Genomic DNA, 22,778 nt, shown 5'->3' on the forward strand with positions numbered 1-22,778 from the left:
AATGCCAGAAGGGAACATTCCAAAATAGCATATTATTATTGCCCCCATAACACTGAAAGCAATTCTTGGAAACCTAACTATAAAGTAAAGCTAATGGGACTAGGAGTAATTTATAACACATGCACAAAGCAATTATTCAAATCATTTTGATTGTTAAAATACTGGCACAATTCATTTCAGTAACATTCATAATGTAAAAAACTCCTAAAACTATAATCATTGAAATATTTTAAAAAGAGAATAAAGGAATGCTAGAAAATTCTTACATCATCAAACAAATCACAAGATCTGTAGGGAGGTCCCCTTTCTGAAACAAATCCTGCGAATGCCATTCCATCAAGAACCTTTGTCAAAAAGTCATTTTCAATCAATCCACGTTGTCCCAGAAAGGCTGCCTGCAAAATGACCAAATATTTTCAAATAAATAACAATCGGTTTGTTTGTCAGTCAGCATCACTTTCCATTCCACATGTGAGCCTCAACTTTGAAAAATATCAGTGAATGATATTCAATTTGATGTCCTCTTGAATGCATAACAGAGTGGGAAATAAAAATAACAAAAATTGGATTTACTAAGCATACAACAGATTCTGGGATTCATGGTCAATGGCACCACAAAACCTAGTTTTTGTTGGATGCTTAGTAAATACAATTACTCTTGGGGCTATTATGCAAATACATTCTATTATAGCTTTATTTCCTCAAGGATTATTAATGAAAAGAACTTTGTAAATTTAAAATGTGTTACAAGTGAAGGTGACAGGCCACAAATGTTATTGGCATGCTAAATAAGAAAAGCAAATAGGGTATCTTATAAGGTTGATTCCAAATGATATTATTTCACATACAAAAAAAATCCTCCACTTTCAAATACTATAACCAGTTAGGTTTTAAGCCAACAAGGTGGCAAATTATATTTTTGATGGCAGTGGAAAATAAAAAATGTAAGCCTTTAAATTTGTTAAAGATGATGAAAAATGCTAACAGGTATAATATTCCAATTTTATTATGGCCTATTTTTAAAAAGTTTTATTTTATAAGGCTCTTCATAAAATACAATCAACTCCTATCATTTCTTCCCAACAAATACTTGGCTGTTATTTTTGTAGTGGTTCTTGATATATGTGCATATTTAAATACAGTAGCTTACCAACACCTCTGAGAAGGCTGAAGAGAGTTGGACTATGCACTTCCAATATTTGCATCCTCCTAGAGATGCACAGTAGAGAGCATCCTAACATGCTATATCACTGCATGGTACTGAAGTGGACAGGACGGCTTTACAGTTGGGTAGTCAAAACTCCCTAATGCATCAGCTGCACCACCTTGCCCATCATCAAGTATATACAGAAAAGTGTTGGATAAAGACCAGCAATATCATAAAGGATGCCACCCACCCTGCTCATGGACTGTTGGTCCAACTTCCATCAGGGAGAAAACTATGTAGTTTCCATGCCAGGACCATCAAGTGAAAAATGGTTATTTTCCCCCAGACAGTACAGCTGATCAACACCTTCACCTACCACTACTTTATCATTTCCTGTCAGAGTCACCTTAGGTACATACACTCCTTTACTTAGTATTACTTTATTTACATATAATCCATCTATGTATGTAAGTTATCAGATGCATTGATATTTAAGTGTTTTTATTATTGTATTCTTTACCTTGATGAGCTTTTAAATGCTAAATTGGATTTGGAATATCAATTAGTTTGGTTTCCTTTATACTTGTGTACTGGAAATGACATTAAATAAACTTGGATCTTTCATCTTGATTCTTGAAATACTGGACTTATTTTAACCCAGGAGTGCGGAATTAAATTGTGCAGGTACCTTTGACAAACTTTATCTCCAATGCCGAAAGCACTGGTAAGGTTTGCTATGTTAAAAACTAAACAGCTAAATGAGGAAACATAGAGAACAAAGTAAATGTTAAAAGTAATATGTAATTCTATTGACCATTTCAGATTTAGATACTTTCATTGTGCTTCTGACCATAATTTGTTCAAATACACTTCAGTAAAAGCTGCCATGTTCTTATTCTGTTAAATCCCACGCTGTATATTTATACGCTGGCAGTATATTTTCTGTGTTCAGTTTGAAAAAAAGATCATTACATGCTGCCATAACAATTCTTGCTGGTATGTAATTGAATATTACAACATACCTTGTAAATTCTCTACCATGGAACTTAACTACTTTATTACAAATGTACACTGCCTGCCATACAACCATTAAACTGTCTATGAGTATTATGGAGTTCTAACACAAAAAACAGGCCCTTTGGCCAACTCTTCCATGCTTATGATGCTCCTTTTCTGAGCTGGTCTAATTTGTCTGCATTTTACTCGTAACACACTGAACCTTTGCTCTCCATGAACCCATTCAAATGTCCTCGAAATGTTTAATTCTACTTGCCTCTATTACTTCATCTGACATCTCATTCCAAACATGCACCATCCACTATGTGAAACATTTGCACCTCATCTCCCTCAAATCTTTCTCCTTTCACCTTACACATATGCTCTCTAGATTTAGACTTCCTTACCCTCAGGAAAAGACCATCCATCTATGCTCATGATTTTATAAACCACTATAAACCACAAGATATAGGAGAAGAATTAGGCCATTTGGCCCATCGAGTCTGCTCCACTATTTCATCAAGGTTGGTCCAATTTTTCTCCTAGCCCAAATCTTCTCCCTTCTCCCTGTATCCATTCATGCCCTGACCAATCAAGAATCTATCAACCCCTACTTTAAATATACATAAAGACTTGGTCTCTACAGTTGCTTGTGGCAAAGATTTTCGCAGGTTTACCACTCTCTGGCTAAAGAAGTTCCTCCACATCTCCATTCTAAACACCCCTGTATTCTGAGGCTGTGTCCTCTGGTCCAAGACCCTCCTGCCATAGGAAACATCCTCTTCACATTCACTCTATCAAGGCCTTTCATCATTCGATAGGTTTCAATAAGGTCACCCCTTATTCTTCTGAAATGCACTGAATCTTGCAATCATTTTTGTGAACTTCCTTTGAACCCCTTCCAGTTTCAGCAAAACTTCTCACAATACTCCAAGTGAGGCCTCACCAGTGCTTTATAAAGTCTCAATATTATATCTTTGCTTTTATATTCTAGTCCTCTTGAAATGAAAACTAACATTGCATTTGCCTTCCTCACCACAAACTCAACCTACAAATTAACCTTTAGAGAATCCTGCACGAGGACTCCCAAGCTCCTTTGTATTTTGTATTTTCGTTTTTGTATTTTTTTCTCCGTTTAGAAAAGATAATCCTTTCATTTCTTCTACCAAAGTGCATGACAATGCAGTTCCCAACACTGAATTCCGTCTGCCATTTCTTTGCCCATTCTTCTTCTGTAGCCTCTCTACTTCCTCAAAACGACCTGCACCTCCACCTATCTTCATATCGTCTGCAATCATTGCAACAAAGCCATCAATTTCATCATCCAAATCATTGACGCATAATGTAAAAAGAAGCAATCCCAACACAAACGCCCTGTAAAACACCACTAGTCATTGACAGGCACTTAAAAAGGCTCCCTTTATTCCCACTCCTTGCCTTCTGTCAATCAGCCATTGCTTTAGCCATGCTAGAATGTTTCCTGTAATACCATGGGCTCTTAGCTTATTAAGCAGCCTCACTTGTGTCAGCTTGCCAAAACCCTTATAAAAATCCAAGAACACAACATCAACCAATTCTCCTTTGTGTATCTTGCTTGTTATTTCTTCAAAGAATTTCAACAGGTTTGACAGGCAAGATTTTCCCTTGAGGAAACCATGTCGACTACAGCCAAGTACCTCCAGATCTCATCCTTAATAAATTGACTTCAACATCTTCCCAACCACTGAAGTCAGACTAACTGGCCGATAATTTCTTTTCTTTGCCTCTCTCCCTTCTTGAAGAGTGGAATGACTTTTGCAATTTTCCATTCTTCCAGAACCATTCCAGAATCGAATGAAAGATCACTACTAATTCTTGAAAGATCATTAGTTATGCCCCCACAATCTCTTCAGCCACCTCCTTTGGAGCCCTGGGGCGTACATCATCTGGTCCAGATGACTTATCTACCTTCAGACCTTGCAGTTTCTCAAGAACTTTCTCTCTAGTTATGGTAACTTCACATACTCAGCCTACTTCACTCAGGGGAAAACAGTCCCAGCCTAGACAGTGTCTCCTTATAACTCAAGCCTGCAGTCATGGCAACATCCTTGTGAACTGTTTCTGTACTTTCTTCAGCTTAGTCACATCCTCCTTGGAGCACTGGGAGCTGAACTGCACATATTCCAGTATATTTTTATCAAGGCCTTGTGATGTGACATCCCTACTCTAGTACTATCTCCCCAACTGTGAAGATCTAGCCACTCTATATTCCTCTATCACTACCTTGTATGTTTTGTCATCATTTTCAGGGAACTATGTACTTGTACCTAAAATTCACAGGAAATGTTAGCCCTGGTTTAACTTCCCAAAATACAATACTTCACATTTGTCTGAATTAAATTTCACATGCTTTCCCTTTCCCCAAGTTCTCAGTTCATTTTTGTGCTTATGTATGTAAACTTAGAAAACCTTCTTCATTGTCCACCATAGCACCAAATTTGCTGTCACCCATAAACGTACCAATCATATCACCTACATTCATTAATATATATGGCAAACAATGGGAGGACTCAGCACCAACCTTCCCTCAAATACTTTTTTACAGCTCTGTGGATCAACCATTCCTCTGAGCAGGAAATGATTCCACGGCCTGAAAGTTGCAAGGCATTTAAAATATTATTTGTAATACGCATATTATGGTGTCAGCATTCAGCAGGTTGGCAGTTTACTAACAATAGGCAACCAATTTCCATTCTGTGTTTATTGTTACAATTTGTAACATTGTTGTAACTTGAATGGTTCCATACGGTTATTATAGCCAGAAGATGATAGTGAGGATAAGCTCCCATTATCTATTAAGTGTTTCCTGAGGTGTGCGTCTCAAGTAGCCTTTGACAATCAAGTCCAGCTCCTGGCCTTCACATGTGGCTTATCTCCTAAGCCCAGCGGAACCATTTCTACTGACAGGAGATGGGGCAAAGGCGAGTTACTGGTGCATCAAAAAAAGTCACTTCAAGCATATGGAGTTCATCAGCCATGTATGGCTCACATCTCATACAGAAGGCAAACTCTGATCTCAAACCTCCACTGTCTTGAGGCTATACCCACTCACAGGGAAGACTTCAGCCGTAAGCCCCAAGAAAAAATCCAGAGCTGGAGTTCCTTACGTTATGGTCAATATGACTGGCACCTCCTGCGACACCACTGGGGCTAAACTGTACCAGTCTCTGATGTCTTTTGAATTAATCAGCTACATGAAGAGGGTGAGCCAGCTACCTGAAGAACAGCTTGCTTTCCAATATCTAGTGACTTGCATATCAAGTAAACAGCTGGTGATGCCACATCCAGGGTCGACCCAATCAATGGAAGGCCTCTGTAACTTGAAACACTGACAACATAAATAAGTTGAAGCTCCAAAATGTTTCAAAGTAAATGTTGTGGTATACTTATTATGGATTATTTTCATTAATATAATCACAGGGTATTTCACAATCATATCAGCATAATTTCAAAATTATAACAACATATTATAAAAGAAAATTCCAGTCGCAAGGCAACAAAGGCAATGTGTGCAGGAGCATTTCAGTTAATGTGCGGCTGCATGCACTGAGAGGGAACCATGCCCAGCACCAATCCCTGTGGCACATCACTGGCACAATCCTTTAAACTGGAAAGCAACCCACCACTACCAATCTGACTACTTTCATTAAGCAAGTGTCAGCAGCTAGGAATTTTTTAAACTTATGTAACCAGGTGACCATTGAATATTTTTTTATTGTTAAAGTACACTTATGTATTCACCTTAGTAATACTAAAATAGTTAACTGTGCCTTTAAGAGAAAATGGTGACATCATTTTGCACGTGTGGAGTAGAACAAAGAGTTGCCATGTTTTGGAGAAAATGACATTCGAGTAGTGTGTGTTGTTGTTCGAGTACTTTTCCCAGGTTTGGTGAGGAAAGATTTTTACCAGTAAATTGATCAGCGCAGGATTGCTCGATTGGGTGATGTTCCTTATCGGCCTAGTAAGTTAGTCTTTTTAGTAATTCAACTACAAGGCAATATATTGTAAGAGTTTATATTTATGTTATTGTTTCATGACTGAATGCGAATGTAACAGAGTAATGTGAAGGTGTTAATCTTCATCCACATAGCGTGAGTGAGAAGAACTCGTTTCCAGGTCTAGCCTACATGTCTTTGGAAGTTAAGCACATATCTCACTTAGTTAAGATGAAATGTATTTATTCATATTTTTGATGTTGTATATAAGGCACATGGTTGGTGGGAGTCTAATGTTGTTTCTATTGTTTTTTGTTAGAATTGTCATTACCATATTGATTTCCTATATTTTGTTTTAGTTATTTTCCACACTGAATACGTAACAAGGGTGTGGACCACAATTAAGCCGAGATTGTAACAGCAGGAACTGTTTTTTTCAAAATTCATTTCATCATTTTTATTTCAATACCCTCTTTCTGCATTAAAACATCTAAAATAAATAAAGGAATTAAAAACCATGAAAAAGTATTTGTTGTCCTGCAAGTGTATCTTTCCCCAGGCTACAAGACTTTTATTACAAAAGGAATCAATGATGGACAGTGAACATTAGAAATAAAAGCTATTCTGACTCTTATGGAGGCTGGAAACATTGTACTGCTGCAATGGACACTTACACTGTACTGACCTCCAAAATATATATGACACCCATATGGACTCCTGCAATGTTCCATCAGAACAGCAGTACTTTTTATTCAGTGCACACTAATGAGATAAAACTTCAGAAATTTGCTTACATTTCAGTCACTAAATGAACAAGATTTAGAAAGGATATCTTAATGTTTTTTTCCATTTTACACACACAGACAGTCGGTGCTTGGAATGTGCTATCAAGTAGGTAGTAGCATTTAAGAAGTTTTAGATAGGCACATGGGTATGCAGACACTGGAGGGATTAAGTCCATGTGAAGGCACATATCATGGGCAGAAAGGCATGTTCCTGTACTATACTGATCTTTTTCTACATATAGCTATCACTGAAGATGGCAATAATGGTCATCATAATGCTACACTTAGATAAACAGAAAGAAAATTTGCACAAAAGCACATTAAATCAAAATGAAAACTATACACATAGGATGGCAAAATCACCAATTGTCTAACCATATTGATCTTCTTGTAATTCCTCACTACAACTTCCTTCAAAAGATCAAGACAAAAGATTTTTTTTTATATATGATATAGGGGGTTGATGCACTTGATCCGTTTTGCTCGATTTTTTATGCAGGACGGTGGGATTTCGGGGTTGATGATCATGCTGTCTTTCTTTTCTTGTTCTTTCTTGGTTTCATGGCTACCCGGAGAATTGGACAATATCAGAGCTGTATACTTTGATAATAAATAAATCTTTGAATCAACGACTAAAAATTGCCCATGTCATTGATTCTACAATGTTCCTCACAGTTTTAGACACACTGACATACCAATCCCAGTTGGAAAGGAGATGAATCTATATGAATTACTTTCAAACACAATGCCAAAGTTAAACATCTAAGTTGATCAGACCTGTCTTTTGAAAACGAGTCGACTAAATTTCTCTCCAATACTCAACTTTAGTCAGGTACCTGTCTTCAAAATTGCTCTACACTATTTTTAGCATAACAAGGTGTTCATGCCTATCAGAATGTTTCTCACCTTTCAGACACAATCCCAACCTATATTCTCTTATAAAAAATGATTAACATAAAAACTGGAATAGCATTATTGCACTTAACCAACAGTTCAATTAAATTGAAAATCAATGGAAATCTTCCCATAAATTATTGCAAATATTTAAGAATGGGACAAATATTTTCAATGCAATTAATAATCTTTTCTCATCTATAATTGACTTACGTGAAATCTGGTGAGACCTAAAGATATCAAAAATGTTTCTCGCAGCAACTTTCACCTCACTGAACATTGTTGGGGAAACTAAATAATACAGCAAAACTTTTTCAACTGGCAACATAACTCTTGATTCGATCACTCTGTTGGCAAAAGTAATAAACCTTAATTCAGCTCTTCAAGAAACCTACCTAAGATAGACCAGTGTAATATTCAACAGCACAAGAGGTTCTGCAGATGCTGGAAATATTGAGGACACATACAAGGTGCTAAGGAATTCATCAGGTTAGGCAGCATATATGGAGAGGAATAAACCGTCAACATTTCAGGCTGAGATCGTTCATCACGTGTGGCTGATAAAGGGCCTCGGCTCAAAACATCAATTGTTTATTGTGTGCATTCCTCCTATTCAATGGCTTTTTTTTAAATGATTTTAGACTTTTAGCTGCAATTCACTCCAAAAAATGATTACTTTGTAGGTTTGGAGGAATTATCTAAAATATGAACCCTAAATTTATCTTTCCCAAGTTTGATTTGCATCTCTGTGGTCGTTGTACATGTCTGGATTCTGGGTTTAACTATCAGTTCTTTTAACATTCTGAAACAGTCAATATGATAACCAGCTGAACCCCAGCAACATAACCTACAAAAATCATATTTCAACTTTCTTTGACTCATTTAGATCTTTGCTAGCAAGAATCTTAATTATAATACTTAAACTGCATTGTTTTCAGGTTAGCAAAACCAGGCACAGTATTGTCACAGCTTAATACAATCTCCTGTTTTGGTCAAATCCATCAATTATACTTTGGGTTGTTGGCTATTGTCCTGTCATAGTTAGGTTCACTGTCAAAGTTACAAAGACTTCTAACTACAATAAAACCCCGTTATAACGCGATCGTTTTGGTCCATAAAATATCACCGCGAGAAAAGTGGGGTTGCGCTAAATCAGGGTTCAAGAAAATCAGTGTTCAAACTGACCCAATGTTGACCTAACATCCTAAACACCCCTATTTTTGCCGTTTTTGACCTGTTTTTTGCATATTTACCTTCTGGCAAGTAAATTACCTTTGAATTAAAGAATTCCGCAAATAAATCGTTGTTACTGTAGAAATTAAAACACAAATTAATTTTTAGTAAAGTTTTTTAATACACAAAACAACAAATAAAAACATTCAAGAATATTAGCAATCATCATTTTCAGTTTATTTCTTTAAAAAAGTGATCGTGTATTCCTTGCTTGAAAGTAGCATGTCGCTGGATGCGAGCAAAATCTAGAATGCTTCTGAGTTGGAGGTAACTTTTCTTCATGAGATTTCCAGCCATGAAGTGTTGATTCCTGTATCCTGATGTCTCGTGCAACTTGAGTTTGACTTCTAGTCTTGATTGCGTCGAGTGCGTGAAGCTGATGTTTTGCAGAAAAAGTTTTTCTTTCTCTAGCAGTTTGCTCCATTTTGAGCAAAAAAAAGGTACAATGACTCACACAAAATGCTGATGGGATGCAGCAGGCCAGGCAGCATCAGATCGAGACCCTTTGCCAGGACTAACGGAAAAAAGAGATAGTAAGAGATTTGAAAATAGGAGGGGGAGGGAGAGACCCGAAATGATAGAAGACAGGAGGGAGAGGGAAGAAACCAAGAGCTGGCAAAAGGGATACAAGGCTGGAGAAGGGGGAATATGGATTGACATGGACATGAAATCCAATGACTCATCGCATTATATCCGAATTCACTAAATCGGGGCGTGTAAAATCGGGATTTCACAATATCTTTTCATTTCATCACTGGATACCTCAGCTTGTTTTTTAAAAAAAAAGATAGGTTTCATCAGCATTTAATTTTACATACTATTACTCTTTTGACCATCTTTTTTTACTTAAACCATTCAGCAATTTGAACTTTAATTCCACCACCTCTCTTATTATGCAACATATACAAGTTTAACTTTCTATTATATTTTCATGTCCAGGCCATAACTGTTAATTCAATCAGTGATTCTACACAAAGACCAAATACTTAGCTCTCTACACCAAAGCAATACTGATAAACATACTTGCTATCCTATTATTCATTGTTAAATCCTTTTTCGTATGATAACCAAGAGCATTTTGTATGGAACTCTAACAAATGCCTTTTTTGTGTCTACATTCATGTAACATTGAAAAGCCTAGACAGTATGGACATGAAGAGGATGTTTCCTATAGTGGGAGTGTCTTAGGTCAGAGGGTACAGCCTCAGAACAGGAGGATGTCTCTTTAGAGCAGAAATAAGGAGGAATTTCTTTAGCCAAGGTGTGGTGATTCTGTGGAATTAACTGCCACAGGTGGTTTTGGAGGCCAGGTCATTTGGTATATTTAAAGAAGTGGTTGATTTGTAAGGCTGTCGAAGGCAGGAGAATGGTCTTGGGAGTGATAATAACTCAGTCATGATGGAATGGTAGAGCAGACTTGATGTGTTGAATGGCTTGACTCTGTTCCCTTGACTTACATACTAATATAGAGGATGCCATTAAAGAATTAATGAAGAGTTGCCCAGGCAAGATCTCCAAATCCACAATGGGCAATTTGTGCAGGATTCTTACAGGAGAGCTCTTCACATCTGAAATCCCATTATTTTCAACATATTGTATGTAAAGCAAATGAGTCTGTCATGCCCTGCGTCTCTTTTGGTCCATCTCGGACACTTCTCTCCCCTTTCTCGATCTCTCAGTCTCCATCTCTGGAGACAGACTGTCCATTGACATCTTCTATAAACCCACTGGCTCAAATAGCTACCTTGACTATACCTCTTCCCACCGTGCCAAATGCAAAAATACTATTCCCTATTCCCAGTTCCTCCATCTCCGCCGCATCTGCTCCTAGGATAAGGCTTTCCGTTCAAGTCAAGTCAACTTTTATTGTCATTTTGACCATAACTGCTGGTACAGTGCATAATAAAAATGAGACCACGTTTTTCAGGACCATGGTGTTACATGACACAGTACAAAAAACTAAACTACGTAATAAAAAAAAACAGAGAAAGCTACACTGGACTACAGACCTACACAGGACTGCATAAAGTGCACAAAGACAGTGCAAATGTCCTCTTTCTTTAAGGATCATGGTTTCCTTTCTTCTGTCATCAATGATGCCCTCACATGAATCTCCTCTATTTCCTGTACTTTGGCCCTCACCCTATCCTCCCATTACCACAACAGGGACCGAGTTCACCTTGTCCTCATCTACCACCCCACCAGCCTCCAGATCCAGCATATTATCCTCCGCAACTTCCGCCACCTTCAACAGGACCCCAGCACTAAGCACATTTTTCCCTCTCTATCCCTCACTGCCTTCCTCAGGGATCATTCCCTCCGTGACTGCCTGGTCCATACGTCCCTCCCCAAAGATCTCCCACCTGGCACTTATCCTTGCAAACCTGTCCCTACACCTCATCTCTTACCATCATTCAGGGCCCCAAACAGTCCTTCCAGGTGAGGCAACACTTCACTTGTGAACAACAACAACACACAAAATGCTGGTAGAACACAGCAGGCTAGGCAGCATCTATAGGGAGAAGCGCTGTCGATGTTTCGGGCCGAGACCCTTCGTCAGGACTAACCGAAAGGAAAGACAGCAAGAGATTTGAAAGTAGTGGGGGGAGGGGGAAATGCGAAATGATGGGAGAAGACCAGAGGGGGTGGGATGAAGCTAAGAGCTGGAAAGGTGATTGGAGAAAGTGATACCGAGGTGGAGAAGGGAAAGGATCATGGGACAGGACGCCTCAGGAGAAAGAAAGGGAGGGGGGAGCACCAGAGGGAGATGGAGAACAGGCAAACAACTAAATATGTCAGGGATGGGGTAAGAAGGGGAGGAGGGGCATTAATGGAAGTTAGAGAAGTCAATGTTCATGCCATCAGGTTGGAGGCTACCCAGCCGGTATACAAGGTGTTGTTCCTCCAACCTGAGTTTGGATTCATTTTGACAATAGAGGAGGCCATGGATAGACATATCAGAATGGGAATGGGACGTGGAATTAAAGTGTGTGGCCACTGGGAGATCCTGTTTTTTCTGGCGGACCGAGCGTAGGTATTCAGCGAAACGGTCTCCCAGTCTGCGTCGGGTCTCACCAATATATAAAAGGCCATACCGGGAGCAACGGACGCAGTATACAACACCAGCCGACTCACAGGTGAAGCGTCATCTCACCTGGAAGGACTGTCTGGGACCCTGAATGGTGGTGAGGGAGGAAGTGTAAGGGCAGGTGTAGCACTTGTTCCATTTACAAGGATAAGTGCCAGGAGGGAGATCGGTGGGAAGGGATGGGGGGGACGAGTGGACAAGGGAGTCGCGTAGGGAGCAATCCCTGCAAAAAGCAGAAAGTGGGGGGAGGGAAAAACGTGTTTGGTAGTGGGATCCCGCTGGAGGTGGCGGAAGTTATAGAGAATTATATGTTGGACCTGGAGGCTGGTGGAGTGGCAGATAAGGACAAGGGAAACCCTATCCCGAGTGGGGTGGCGGGTGGATGGGGTGAGGGCAGATGTGCGGGAAATGGGGGAGATGCGTTTGAGAGCAGAGTTGATGGTGGACGAAGGGAAGCCCCTTTGTTTAAAAAAGGAAGACATCTCCTTCGTCCTGGAAAGAAAAGCCTCATCCTGAGAGCAGATGCGGCGGAGACGGAGGAATTGTGAGAAGGGGGATAGCCTTTTTGCAAGAGGCAGGGTGGGAAGAGGAATAGTCCAGGTAGCTGTGAGAGTCTGTAGGCTTATTGTAGATATCAGTAGATAAGCCATGCCCAGAGATGGAGACAGGAAGATCAAGAAAGGGGAGGGAGGTGTCGGAAATGGACCAGGTAAATTTGAGGGCAGGGTGAAAGTTGGAGTCAAAGTTAATGAAGTCGACGAGCTCAGCACGCGTGCAAGAGGCAGCGCCAATGCAGTTGTTGACGTAGCAAAGGAAAAGAGGGGGATGGATAGCGGTATAGCCTTGGAACATGGACTGTTCCACAAAGCCAACAAAAAGGCAGGCATAACTGGGACCCATACGGGTGCCCATGGCTACACCCTTGGTTTGGAGGAAGTGGGAGGAGCCAAAGGAGAAATTATTGAGAGTAAGAACTAATTCCGCTAGACGGAGGAGAGTGGTGGTAGACGGGATTTGGTTAGGTCTGGAATCCAAAAAAAACCGAAGAGCTTCGAGACCATCTTGGTGGGGGATGGAGGTATATAGGGACTGGACATCCATGGTGAAAATAAGACGGAGGGGGCCAGGGAACTTAAAATCATTGAAAAGGTTCAAAGCATCAGAAGTGTCATGAACATAGGTGGGAAGAGATTGAACAAGGGGGGATAAGACAGTGTCAAGGTATGCAGAAATGAGTTCAGTGGGGCAGGAGCAAGCTGAGATAATAGGTCTACCTGGACAGGCAGGTATGTGGATCTTGGGTAGGAGGTAGAAACGGGAAGTGCGGGGTGTGGGAACTATGAGGTTTGTGGCAGTGGATGGGAGATCCCCAGAGCTAATAAGTTTGGCAATGGTATTGGAGACAATGGCCTGGTGCTCCTTACTGGGATCATGATCAAGGGGTAAATAAGAGGAGGTATCAGAGAGTTGTCGCTGTGCCTCGGCCAGGTAGAGGTCAGTACGCCAGACAACAGCTCCCCCTTATCAACAGGTTTTATAGTGAGGTTGGGATTGGTGTGGAGGGAGCAGAGAGCAGAGTGTTTGGAAGGAGTGAGGTTGGAATTGGAACAGGGTGTGGTAACGTCAAGACGGTTGATGTCCCGTCGGCAATTAGCAATAAAGAGATCCAGAGCAGGTAGATGATCAGAGCGGGGTGTCCATGAAGAGGAGGAGGGTTGAAGACAGGACAAGGGGTCATCAGTGTGGGTAGGAAAGTCCTTGTCAAAGAAGTATGCTCGGAGCCGGAGCCGGAGCCGGCGGAAGAAGAGTTCAGCGTCATGGCATACATGGAACTCGCTGAGGTGTGGACGAAGGCGGACAAAGGTGAGGCCCTTAATGAGGACAGAGCGCTCTGCCTCAGAGAGTTGAAGGTCGGAGGGAATGGTAAACACCCGACATGGATGAGAGATGGGTTCAGAGGGGGGAGGGAGGTTCGTGGTGTCGGTGGAGAGGGAAGGGTTGGGGTGAGAGGAAGATGGAGCCTCTGAGGGCCCAGGAGCTGACGATGGGATCTGAAGGAGAGGGGATTGCAGAGTGGTGGTGGGGGAAGGGGAGACGGGAGTCACAATCACAGCATGTGAAGACCCGGCCTGGAGTTCAAGGCTGGAGCCGCAGTCGGTGGTTGTACAATCGCTTTGAAGCTGTCCCTGGCCGTTGGAACCCGCGTTGATGGTGCTGGAGTCCAGATTTTCAAACACCCCTGGGTCGCTAGGGTAGCCGAGATCAACAGCCGGGGCAAATCCATGGCCGTTGGAGCCCGCATTGATGGTGCTGGAGTCTGGAGACTTCACTTGTGAGTCTGTTGGGGTAATCTATTGCATCTGGTGCTCCCGGTGTAGCCTCCTCTACATCAGCGAGACCTGATGCAGATTGGGGGACCGCTTCATCAAGCACCTCCGCTCCATCCGCCACAACAGACAGGATCTCCCAGTTGCCACGCACTTCAACTCTGCTTCACATTCCCATTCGGATATGTCCATGCATGGTCTCCTCTACTGCCATGATGAGGCCAAACTCAGGTTGGAAGAGCAACACTTCATATATCATCTGGATAGTCTCCAGCCCCTTGGCATGAACATTGAATTCTCCAACTTCCAGTAATTCCCTCCCTCTCCCTTCCCCATCCCAGTTTCACTCTGCCTCCTCCTCCAGCTGCCTATCACCTCTCTCATGATTCTGATTTTTCTACACATAGTGCTTTCCCCTTACATTCCTTCTTCACCTTTCCTGCCTATCCCCTCCGCCACCCCTTGATCTTTTCCCTGATTGGTTTTCCACCTGGTGCCTTTCAGCCTTCTCTTTCCCATCCTCCCCCCACCTTCTTTATAGGGCCCCTGCCCCCGCCCTCTTCAGTCCTGACAAAGGGTCTCAGCCCAAAACGTTGACTGCTCGTTTCTACGGATGCTGCCCGACCTGCTGAGTTCCTCCAGCGTGTTGTGCATGTCTCTTTTATCAGTTTTTGAACAGTGGCATCATTCTCAAAGCTAATGACATCCTAAATGCATTCGTTTGTGCCTCAGAAATTTTATCCTCAATGCCTTCCAAAACTATGGAAGGTACCTACTGTCCTAGGAGAATTATTTGCTTTGTTCACTTTCAGCCTACAAAAGACTTCCATCAAAATTATATTTTACTGTAATGTTCAGCTTTTGCTGCAAATATTTGTTCTGTATTGTTGTTCAACTATGGTTTGTGTTTCTGTACTTCTTTAACATTCAGTCTTGTGAAATCATTCCCCTTCTCCTCTACAGGATATTTCGAGAATCTTTCTTTGTCTATTTTGTTACCATTTGCCTTTAAATGTAATTAAAAATACATTTCTTTAGTTGTGTTTGTGGGTTTTGGGTTTGTATTTGGCCTGCTAATTTTCCAGAGCTCTTTTCAGAATTACCCCACATTCACTTTACATGGATTAACAGATAATTGTTTTAAGGCTGTAAGTACCAACATTATTAATACCAAACTATAAATACTATAAATATGTAAAGAATTCCTACAGTCAGCATAATTAAACAAACTTTCTGAAGGATGTTTAAGCTTTTGACAGATTGAATTTGGTACAAAAATATCACTACAATAAATAGGGAAATTCAAGCCTCTGTTTTCTTTTGGTTGTAAGGAAATGCATTCCTCCTGAAGGAGTTATGCCTGTCTGTAATTAGCATAAACCTACTTTCACCCTGAAACGATGCTTCTACTGGTATCTCAAAAATAACACTCCAGTCGCATCATTTTCTAACCTTCCCAGCCAAAAGCAGATTGAGCTCTTCAACCATTCAGACACACTGGTGTCAAACTTCTGCAATGATTCACCAAAATCCACCAGTCAGTAAAATAACCTCTGTCTCCTATTTCAGAGTTGCAACATAAATGAGGAAAATTCCACACCTCAAAGACATTACTTGTTTTTTAGAATACAAATTCAACAATCATGTCAAAATAAAAATGAGTAAACTGATGCCTTGCCACACAACCATGCATGCTCCAATAATGTCAGTACTACATGATGAAAAACTCTCAAGATAGTACTAAATATTTCCAAGACCCAGTTAATGATGGTTTGTTACTAACCTTGTGAAAGTGTATCACAGGTTCAGGATGAATTCGAATCAGTTGTAAGCATGATCGATACCCCTGAAAGAGCTGTGCAAACAATCTAAGAAATACTGCCCTGATTTCCTTATCCTGGAGAGGAAAAAAAGTTAAAGTTATTAATTTCATACAACTTGAGTGAACGAATAGAAATTTGGCGAATTTATTACACTCACCAACATTCTAAGGTTAGAAGGAGCAGTACGAACAGGGGGAAAAGCATAATCAGCTACCTCCAGATCTGGATGAATAACCTAAAAAAAATAATAGTTCTGATGTTCATCACATTATTAAATAATCACAATCTCCTTAACCAGCATGGAATTTAGTGCTATTCCAACAACTAACTTCTAGCTCAAATAAATGTGCTTTGGCAGTATCGATGCATGACAAGAGATTAATCATTTGTAACATGAGAAATGAGAGCTTCTCATTTTTAATTACTGCTCACTAAATTACGAAGAAAACCAAAACTGAAAAATGATAAACGGCAATAACATTGGATTGAATTACATGTTCAAAATCAAAACTATCATTATTTAACAGATGTATACATATTAACACAATAAACAGTGACCGTTGCCAAAGTTGCAAAAGGAGCAAATGGACAGAAACTTATTGCCATAATAACTGTGCTTGCAAGAGTTTTTGGCTCTGGAATATAGCAAGTACTAAAAGGAGTAACAGACAGCAGACAAAAAGTGCAAAGAGATGAAAATTAACACTAAGAAGCAGAATAATTAAAGGAGGTCACAAATGGCTTTGCTAGATCAGTGGGTTTTGATAAGCTTCTAAGAAGGGTAATCACACGATTGTATAAACAGCTAATACACAGATCAGAACCAGGTTTATTATCACCGGCATGAGTCGTGAAATTTGTTAACTCTGCAGTAGCAGTTCAATGCAATACATAATATAGTAGAAAATAAATTGCTGTATACATATATTGAACAGATTAAAATTATGCAGAAACAGAAATAATATATATATTTTAAAAGTGAGGTAGTGTTCCGGGGTTCAATGTCCATTTAGGAACTGGATGGCAGAGCAGTAAAAGCTGTTCCTGAATCACTGAGTGTGTGTCTCAAGATGTGAGGAGAACTTATTTGAGGTATTTATAAACAATAATGAAAATTCCGAATTTATTCTCGAAAGAACCAGAACATTAAGCCCATTAAGTTTAAGCAGGCTTTCAAAGAACATCACAGACAGTGCTATCCCTCTTACTCTTCCCCATATCTACGTTTACTTATAATGATTTAAAGTAGTTTAATTGTTTATCTAATACCTTTTTGTTAGCTACCAATGTAACCATACTGTCCATATTATCAGTTAATGCCATCCAAATTTCAACCACAGTACACAAAAAAAATTGTCTTCATGCCACAACTTGCTGTTTGCTCCTTTTTAATCTAGGTTCTGAGCAAACAGATACAAGTATTCTTTTCTTGATCTAGTAAAACACCATTCCTGGCAACATTTTTATAACTTTATTCTGCATTCATGTTTACAAGTCAGTTCAGAATTCAACATAATCGAATGGGAGCAAAACTACAGTTTTAAAGCTTCCAGTAGAAGTGGAAGAGGCAGGTTTGGTATTTTCATTTGAAGTAAAATTGGATAGGTATATGGACAGGAAAGGAATGGAAGGTTATGGGCTGAGTGCAGGCCAGTGGGACTAAGTGAGAGTAAGCATTCAGCACGGACCAGAAGGGCCGAGATGGTGTGTTTCCGTGCTGTAATTGTTATATGGTTATATAGATTTAGTAATAATATTCTGCCCTTTGTATTCTTTGGCACTTTACAAACTCAGTAATCCCAAACGCTTGATTAACTGTTCTATTAACTTATCATACAGTCTTCAATTACTCATGCACAGAACATCCCCAGGTCTTCATGTTATTACACTGCCTTTCAAATTTTACCATTTAGTTTGTATTCTTTCTTACCTTCTTTTGATTATATCACTTTCTAATTTACATACTAAATTTTATTTTCTCATATGTCCGACCATATGTAGGACAAGGGATAACTGGAGATAGGCAATGTTTATAAGAAGTATTTGTATTAGCTATGACAGAAAGATTAAAGTTAAATGGAACATCAATAATGTACAAAGTTGTGTCCAACATCAGTGACAATCTTGGGATGGCTTTGCAATTGGGACTGGTGAAATCAAAGCTGAAAGAAAAGGCTTATGTCATTAAATCATTGTCAATTAAGATACATTTGCTTTTGCTTTGACACCAATGAAACCAGCTAAGGAGATTTTTTAAATTCATTTTTCCATAGTCTTATTCAAAACTTGATTCACTGGTCTTGTTGAGAACACAGAACTGGAACAAAGCAGTGCTGTAGAAATAAGCATTGGTGGAGTAACTATAGCTGAGAAAAAAGCCCCTATAACATCATGCCTTGATACAATTTTTAACCTAATTTCAAACAGAAAAATCCAGGACAGAGCATGACTTGTTGCAGGTTTCTTTGGCATGATTGTTGAGTAATGTGTGGTGGGCCACAGTAGTCTCCAACAATACACAGTCCATGTCTAGTTGCCATTTCTAGAATTTCTATTTACATTGGATGGGGCCATGCCTTCAACAAGCTATTACATATACCCAAAGTGTCTGCAGGAGCTGCTTTTGAGAGACCAAAAGAGACTTCCTCTGAGTGGGTCCTAGCAACTGCCCCTCATTCAACTTTGGTGGGATGCTTTGAGCCATTCACCCCGAGCACTTTATGATTCTTAACTAGAGCTTGCAGTTCACCAGGTTTCCTGAGTTCTGTGTCCACGCAACAATCTGATCAGACAATTTCCTCCATATATCTTCTCACTAACTGCCCAAGTAGACCACCGTAACACACATTTCGATCCGCCCCACCCCACAACTGCCCCCTCGCCTCCCCACAAGCACACAAATTTTTAGGCCCATCATCAATACACTCATTAGCATCTATACACCACTGCAGTAGTTTAGACCATTCTAGGCTTTAGAAAAATAATTAGATATTGTCAGGAGATTTCCAAGGACAAGGTAGACATGACTGATAAATGATTATGGTACTAAATCTTACAGCACTATCTTATGATTTAAGTAAGTTTTCAGTGGAAATGAATTCAAATTGTAAAATTCAATTCAAAGTTGAAGTAATTGGTGAAATGATGTAGGTCTACTAGAAAATCTAAACATGCAGCTGCAAAGCTCCCTTGCAACTCCATCTGAGTAGCTATTGTACATGCACTTGTCTACTATCAAAGCACGCACAAGAGTTCTCATGGAATCTCAAAAAGATTCAATCCCTTTCATTGCTGAGCATTCAAAAACTATTAAAAATGAATAAAGGATTTTTCAAAATAAAAATCTGAAAATAATCTAATATCACGCAGACATTTGGATTTAAAAAACAATGCAAACACAGGCAAGATAAAAAATGTAATTTTCCCACGTTCTTACCTATCTGCTTAAATCTGTAAAAATCACCATTGAAGTGAATGGGCTGAAATATCATGAAGGTAGGATAAAACCTGTTTAGGATCCATGTCTTCCATCAGATTTCTCAAATGTAACATGCAGTGATGGAATGCACTGACACGTTCACTGTCAAGATTCTAAGTACAAAACTTCTACATTTAGATATGTTAGCACAGTAAAATACCAACTGCATGCCGTGAACAATTGGCATTTATCGACAAGATTTAGCCTAAATGTTCCTATCATTGTTTTCCATCAGTTGCCCAGAAAGTGAACAGTACATATATTCTTTACAGCAACTACATACTGATTCACTTATTCACCACGGACACACATAAAAATTAGACTAAAGAGATTCAAACATAAAGAGCAAGATAATTGGTTAGGCAGGTAACCAAACTGATCCAGATTAAAAGTTGAAAAAAATAAACAACAGGTATGAGATTGTAGGTGAAGAACATGATTTTTTTTGCTGTTATTGATACTGGCTATCATTGAAAAGGTGTGAGAGATTTGTGTAGTTAAAAACAAGACAACATCAACATACAACATTTCTAGCTTGGAGGTATAGTTGAAAATGTCAAAGACAGTTAAAAAAAAATTAGAGAATTTGTAGAACAGTCAAAAGCTGCGGAGAAAGATAACAGAGATTCAGAATGAACTGGGAAAGAGTGAAATGAGAGGAAAAGGAACTGAGTTTTTGCCCAAAATCTGTTGAAAAAAACAAAGGCATGGCTGGTTCTATAACAATGACAACTCTAGAAAAGTAAACCATCATTGCTCATGCCAGATAGCATCATTAAACTGAGAAGGGGGTGAGGAGGTGTTGTTAAAATTCTTGCCACAGTAATTATTGAGACAACAAAAGACCAGACCAAATCAACATTTTCATGAACTGAAATTACAAATGCAAATAATACTTTCTTTAAACCATGATTTTAATCAGAAATCCAACTTACAAGAGAAAGTGCTTCTTGTGTTTGATGTAATAGAGGCTCTGGCAACTGAGAGAGATGAATGCATTCTGGGATTTTAATGGTACCTCCATCCAAATCAGCAATAATAACGTCCAACTAGAAAAAGAAAAGAGTTAAAAAGAGGATCTCTGAGATCTAGAAAAATTGATATTAAAAATTAATGATGACTTCTAAAAATTAGGCTACGTGATAGATTATTGAAAAACTTTACAGGATTTTACAGGATGCTTTAGTGGATAGCCAGCATCTCTTTCCCAGGGTGAAATTAGTTAATACAAGCGGGCATAATTTTAAGGTAATTGAGTGAAGTATGCGGGGAATATCATTCTGTCAGGGTGGTGGCAGAGATGCATACATTCAGAACATTTAAGAGACTGTTAGACAGGCAGAGCCTGGACTGTGCTGTACTGTTCTATGCTCTAACCACATAAGTATTACACTGTGGCATGGGAATTGCCAGAGTTAAATAGACCTATCAGTTCAAACCATCCACAATGCCATTTATTCTCCACACAAGCAGGAGTCTAATTCCTAAATGTCAATCTTCACCTTATATGCTTCATCCCCATTTTTCCTGATGTCTCCAAATTCTTTTTCAATACTTGTAGTTTCTAGTATAATGTCCATCTGTCAGTGTAGATTTATCTATTCTCTGTCTTAACTGACTTATGTTCAACTGTGTATAATGTCCCAAACCTGCCCCAATATTAATATCTGACTGAAATATACAATTTTATTAGTGTAATCTCAATTGTGAAGACTAATATTTTCAGCAAATTTCAAGGCTTTCAAATCTGCTTCCATATCCATTGTGGTGCTGAAGTGTATTATCTTCATGATGTTTAGCCACTAGATCTAGATCATGAAAATATTATATCTCAAAATGGACTGAGACACCATTGGTGATGCTGGCTATAGTGGTATGATGGTTGAGATATTGCAACAGCAACAAGGTTCTGAAAGATTGATCTATAACAGTAGTTCCCAAAGTGGGAGATATTGTCCCCCTGGTGGCAGTGGGAATTTCTAATGGAGTGATAAATAGAAAGAGGCGGTGAAGGGGTAGCAAGGAGGGCAGCTGAGGGATTACAGGCTTAATTTAAGAAATGAATCACTTATTATGAGCATTTGATCCTCGATGCCTCAAAATTGATTACAATGATCAGGTAAACCAGATTATCTCTTGCTAACCCACCATTCTCTTAGACTTTTCTCGAAGTCTGTTATAGCTTTTGAAAAACAATGTGACTCTTCTGTATTTGGCATATCACGAGAAATCTGGACTGAAAAAATTGTGTTATTCTGGGCCCAGCCTAAGCATTATTGCTGTTCACTACTGCTGTAGAGTGTAAGCGAGTATAATTCCCATATTCTAATCATGCAGTGAAGCAATGCCTGTGAATTAGGACGCGGTGTTTAATGGGGTGAAGATCAGAAACAGCCCTCTAAAATAGTCTAGACCACATTTATCTAGCCCATGGACTAACAAGAGATACTGTTGTCCTACTTGATGTATCTTCAGGCAGAGTCAGGTTTCGCATCAACTATAACACCATAACCTTCCCCTTTACTGATTGCAGCACTTGAGGTTGGACTTAAACAATACATGATTTTGACAGTGGTTGTTATTCCATAAAGAAAATAGCAGAAGCAGACCAAACGAAATGAAAAGTATAGACAGTATACTGTGGAGCATCTAAAATATGGATTTACACCAGCATTAAACATCAACAGCAGCCAAAATGACTGTTGTGTGAAACAGCTTTCTTTTCCCCCAAATGAGGTAATGAAACTGTCCAGGCTTCCTGAACATTTGAAAAGAATACACACTGATAAAGAAAACAAGAACTTGGCTTATTTTCAGTCACTTTTTGGAAACTTTTAGAAACAGAAAACATGTTGCACGCCATGGTAGCGTAGCAGTTAGCCCAATGCTTTTACAGCTTGGGGTCTTCCGGAGTTCAGAGTTTAATTTTAGTACCCTCCTGAAGTGCATGGCTTTTCTCAGGGGTCCTCTGGTTTGCTCCCACAGTCTAATAATGTAATGGGTAGGTTAGTTTGTCATTGTAAACTGTCA

General features: G+C 39.5%; 1 protein-coding gene across 4 annotated transcripts in view; it reads right to left on the reverse strand.

Annotated features, from left to right (window-relative positions):
- sbf2 (SET binding factor 2) overlaps positions 1–22,778 on the reverse strand; it is a 507,247-nt gene that overhangs the window by 229,522 nt on the left and 254,947 nt on the right. For all 4 annotated transcript variants that reach the window (XM_059975882.1, XM_059975881.1, XM_059975879.1 and 1 more), the window contains 4 exons: positions 20,684–20,797; positions 16,428–16,505; positions 16,231–16,344; positions 267–395 (listed from right to left, as the gene is read on the reverse strand). In XM_059975882.1, the coding sequence (XP_059831865.1) occupies positions 267–395; positions 16,231–16,344; positions 16,428–16,505; positions 20,684–20,797 (435 nt within the window). The remainder of the gene's footprint in view (positions 1–266; positions 396–16,230; positions 16,345–16,427; positions 16,506–20,683; positions 20,798–22,778) is intronic.

This window comes from Hypanus sabinus, chromosome 7 (assembly GCF_030144855.1).
Source record: "Hypanus sabinus isolate sHypSab1 chromosome 7, sHypSab1.hap1, whole genome shotgun sequence".
Taxonomy (NCBI): Eukaryota; Metazoa; Chordata; class Chondrichthyes; order Myliobatiformes; family Dasyatidae; genus Hypanus; species Hypanus sabinus.